Below are 4,791 nucleotides of genomic sequence, written 5' to 3' on the forward strand. Positions count from 1 at the left end.
TGTTGATGCTTTATTTTTCGTTAATTTAGCCACTGTATTGAAAAAAACCCTGGAGTTATGTTTATTTTCTTCTAAAAGAGACGAAAAGTAATCAGATCTAGCAGTTTTTAATGCTTTTCTGTAGGATAAATTACTTTCCCGCCAAGCAATACAAAATACCTCTAGTTTTGTTTTCCTCCAGCTGCGCTCCATTTTCCGGGCTGCTCTCTTTTATATTCTCTATTATACCACGGTGTCAGACTGTTTTCCTTAATCTTCCTTAAGTGTAAAGGAGCAACCGTATCCAAAATGCTAGAAAAGAGAGAGACCATAGATTCTGTTACATCATCAAGTTGTTCTGAGTTTTTGGATATGCTGAGGAATTGAGATAAATCAGGAAGATTACTTACAAAGCAGTCTTTTGTGGTAGAAGTGATGGTCTACCATACTTGTAACAAGGAGTAGAATTTACAGTTTTAGCTATATGAAGTTTGCACAAGACTAGATAATGATCTGAGATATCATTGCTTGTCTGCATAATTTCAACACCATCAACATCAATTCCATGTGACAATATTAAATCTAGAGTATGATTTCGACAATGAGTAGGTCCTGACACGTGTTGTCTAATCCCAATAGAGTTCAGAATGTCTATGAATGCTGATCCCAATGCATCTTTTTCATTATCAACATGGATATTAAAACTTTATCTGCAGCCAGCACTAACTCGGATAGAAAATCTGCAAATTCTTTAATAAAGTCTGTATGGTGCCCTGGTGGCCTGTATACAGTAGCCAGTACAATGTTTCAGTGTATATTCTCCTTTAGTGTTTGGAACATGCTGATGAAAGCCTCATTACTGTAGTGGTGGAGCTGCACGTCTCCTGGCTAAAGTTAGTCCGATCCCCCTCTCGTCCCTCTCTTATGGAGATCTGAGACCCTGTGCGCCCTAATTAATGTACAGCTCCTGTGTGTAGGCGTACAAATGGCCCTGGCGATGAGCAGGAGCCAAGATTCGCCCACTGACGAACATCCAGGGCCCTTCAGTCAGGTTCGGTTGAGCGCACAAACTCAATCATTCTGCGGCGGGAGAGGCTTGTGTCTGTGGACACAAATAAAAACAAACTTGCCGTGCTGCGAGATGCTCGGGGTTTGAGCCGGTTACCATGGTGACAGACCCAGTTTTACAGCCGAATGAAAATAAACAGGAACTGATTGAAAGGCTAAGAAATGTTGCCCATGTTACATATTAGTTATGAAGCGGTGAGACACTCACTGTTAGACTAAAATATAGATGAAAACAGTTGTGCTGCTGAATATTTTTGTGGATATATTTAATTTTTTTCCAGGATTCACAGATGAATAGAAAGTTCAAAAGAACAGCATTGATTTGAAATAGAAATCTTTTGTAACTTTTGTAACATTATAAATGTCTTGACTGTCACTTTTGATCCGCCTAATGCGTCATTGATGAATAAAAGCATTCATTTCTTACTGACCCCAAATGATTGAATGGTAGTGTTTCACGATTTCCACAAAAATATTGTGCAGCACAACTGTTTTCAACATTGATAATAATCAGAAATGTTTCTTGAGCAGCAAATCAGCATATTAGAATGATTTCTGAAGATCATGTGACACTGAAGACTGGAGTAATGATGCTGAAAATACAGCTGCGCATCACAGAAATAAATTACAGTTTAACACATATTCACATAGAAAACAGCTGTTTTAAACTGTAATAATATTTCACACTTTTACTGTATTTTTGATCAAATAAATGCAGTCTTGGTGAGTAGAAGAGACTTCTTTACATTAAAAAAATCTTAATTATTCCAGATATTTGATTGATGACAGAAGTAAAGCTATAGACTTGGGAGCTCAGTTGCATTTTCTTACAAGTTTTTGGATACAAACGGTAGCTTTTCTTTTGCTTTTAATACAAAGATGCATTTCAGCTTTATTTCTTGTTGTATAAAGTTTCAAAAACCTATATAGTAGGTTTTTGTTTTTATTAAAAAGCAGTTTGAGTTGAACTTGTATGAAATGTGCTATACAAATAAAGCTATTATTATTATTAATATTATTATTATTAATTACCATTTTCTTTTAAACAGGTTTTTACCATTCTGAGCAATTCCCATTCCAGAGGTAAGATTATTTTCCATGTAAAATTTGATACTCCTAAGATAATGACATTTTTCAATTGATGGACCTCACAGTTATTGAATCAAAATGATTTTTCAGCTGAATAATGACTGTTTACTATTGTCTTTTTAGAGCTGCTTTACAGTAAAATTAAATTCTTTTTGCATCATTGAATCATAATTTTCCTGTTTATCACTGTAAAGCTGCTTTGAAATTGTATAAAGCAGGGGTCGGGAAACTTTTTTGAGCAAAGAGCCTTTTTCTTTTCCATCCCTCACACCGAGTCTAAACCGGGTGCTGCAGCAGCACAACGGATCAGCAGACACGCCAAGACCTTCGCATGATCATGTTTAGCATACACAGCCCGTGAAGAACTGGGCACAGACTTAATTTTTATTTATTTTAATAATCTCGCAGCTGAAAAGCTGCATGACATTTCTCAGTAACGAGGTGGTAACGTTACTGTTCTTGAAGCAGATAAACTTAAAGATGCGCTATTAGTAAAGATACGCTGCTGCCATGAGTCAATATTCCTGTCGGAAAAACGGTCTTCATTCTCAAACGAGTGAAGAACTAGTCAATCTTTAAAGGGGTCATATGATGCGATTTCAATGTTTCCTTTCTCTTTGGAGTGTTACAAGCTCTTGGTGCATAAAGAAGATCTGTAAAGTTGCAAAGACTAAAGTCTCAAATCCAAAGAGATATTCTTTATAAAAGTTAAGAGTCAGCCACACCTACCTAAAACGGCTCGTTCTAACACGCCCCCACATGTCTACCTCACTATGTGGGAAGATTTGCATAACGCCACCCAAATGTTCACGCAAAGAAAGAAGGCGTAACTTTTATTCTCGCTGTAGTATTGTTGCCACCGTCATGTCGTGAAGACGCTGTGTGTTTCGTTGTGAAAGCGAAACTACTTTGTTTGGTCTTCCAAAAGAGGACACGACTAGAAATCAGTGGTTAAGTTGTATTTACAACACTGTTCCAGAACACTTCAACCCAAGTATTCAGATGTGTGCAGCACATTTTATGGAGGACTGAACATCATATGACCCCTTTAATGACCGAACGCAAGCTGAATGACTGCACTTATTGCAATGGAGAACACTGTGACTGTTTCCATTGGTTACGGTATATTTTTATTTGCTGTTTTGGGGTGTTATTACAGGTTTTCTCGATTGCTAGCACACTATAACTGATTCATTTGGCCCAATTTTCCAAACCATTCATACAGTTCTCGAAACAAAGCCACATTTCTCAAAACTTTTAACACATTTCACCTGTTTGCACACACGTTCCAATTTGCTCACTGTTTTCTGCAAAACTCTACACAAAACGCCATCATTTTGCACAGGTTTAACCATGTTCTCATTTAGAAAACACAAACACACAATGTAATTAACTCAAGCATCAAAAAATGAACTCAAACAGCACACATTTCTCAAGCCTCTGGCTTGCTTAGTTGGGGACACTTCATTTCCAGCGATACCGTTGACTTGATTGCAAAGATACTATTTAAACTGAGCTGGATGTTGACATCACTGAATTCAATGATGAACTGTCTTTAACTGAAAAATTTGTTTACTATTGTCATTTTGCATTATTGACACTATTTTCCTAATTAATGCTGTTCAGTTGCTTTGACACAATCTGTATTGTTAAAAGCGCTATATAAATAAAGGTGACTTGACTTGACTTGACATTTATCCATGTGTGAACATTAAGCAACAAAACTGATGACACACAGCTCAGAATCTCAGGATGATATGAACAAGAGCACAGCTGATTATGAGTTTTAGAAAATGAATCCTGGTAGTGGGAGACAGTGAGGAATAGGAGGGGGAAATAAAAATGAAGGGGATGAGGTCAAAGGTCATTTGTTCCTGATGAAATACAAAGCACTATAGTTGAGCATGTTCTTCTGGATGGACTGACCGTGAGGGAAGTTAACCTACAGCTCATCTACAGGGTTTCAATGCTACTTACACATACAACATAATTACAGTACATAGCAGCAGTACTTCAGATGAGAGAGCTTTCATTATTCTATATACAGTAAATACTCTAGCACATGTTATACACCCTCAAACTCATTACTGTTGAACTGATTTGTAGCCAAGTGTGTACTGTTTTTGTGCAGAACTGAGAGACGGCTGTCTAGGGGAGGCAGAGAAGTCTTTTATCAGAATACTAAGAAACTGCTGTAACAAATAAGGATAATACCAATACTGTAATGCAAATTGGCAGAGGATGCTGAATGAATGGAATTACTTTATTTATTTATTTTATTTACAGTAACTGACAGTATATTCCAATGGGTGTTTACTGTATATTCAGTTGTTTGGTTTTTTAACTTTTCTCTTGTAGTGCTTTTCATCTACTGTAAGATCACTTCACAGTAGTGTAATGAAAGTAAACTTTTCTTAGTTTAATGCTGAATTGTACTGTATCTGCATCCCTCTATTTATGTCATATACTGTAACAGACATCGACTAGCTAAAGGATTCCTGTTTCCCAAAAGCAGGTTTTAGTAACAGTGTTGAGTTGATCTCACTAGTGTTCTCTAGGCAGTGAAGTATGTGAAGTATGTACAGGTTTGTGTGTCATCTGAGGCCACAGTTTGATTCTGACAAAAGAGAACATGTTTTTGATGTTTTTGATTGA

The 4,791-nt window shown here is 36.8% G+C and overlaps 1 protein-coding gene across 1 annotated transcript in view; it reads left to right on the plus strand.

Moving 5' to 3' along the window:
* LOC107659813 (placenta growth factor-like) overlaps nt 1-4,791 on the plus strand; it is an 18,071-nt gene that overhangs the window by 5,335 nt on the left and 7,945 nt on the right. Inside the window, exon 2 of the mRNA XM_016448850.1 lies at nt 2,097-2,130. Within this exon, the coding sequence (XP_016304336.1) occupies nt 2,097-2,130 (34 nt within the window). The remainder of the gene's footprint in view (nt 1-2,096; nt 2,131-4,791) is intronic.

The sequence above is a fragment of the Sinocyclocheilus anshuiensis genome, unplaced genomic scaffold (assembly GCF_001515605.1).
Source record: "Sinocyclocheilus anshuiensis isolate Anshui unplaced genomic scaffold, SAMN03320099.WGS_v1.1 scaffold519, whole genome shotgun sequence".
In the NCBI taxonomy this organism is placed as follows: domain Eukaryota; kingdom Metazoa; phylum Chordata; class Actinopteri; order Cypriniformes; family Cyprinidae; genus Sinocyclocheilus; species Sinocyclocheilus anshuiensis.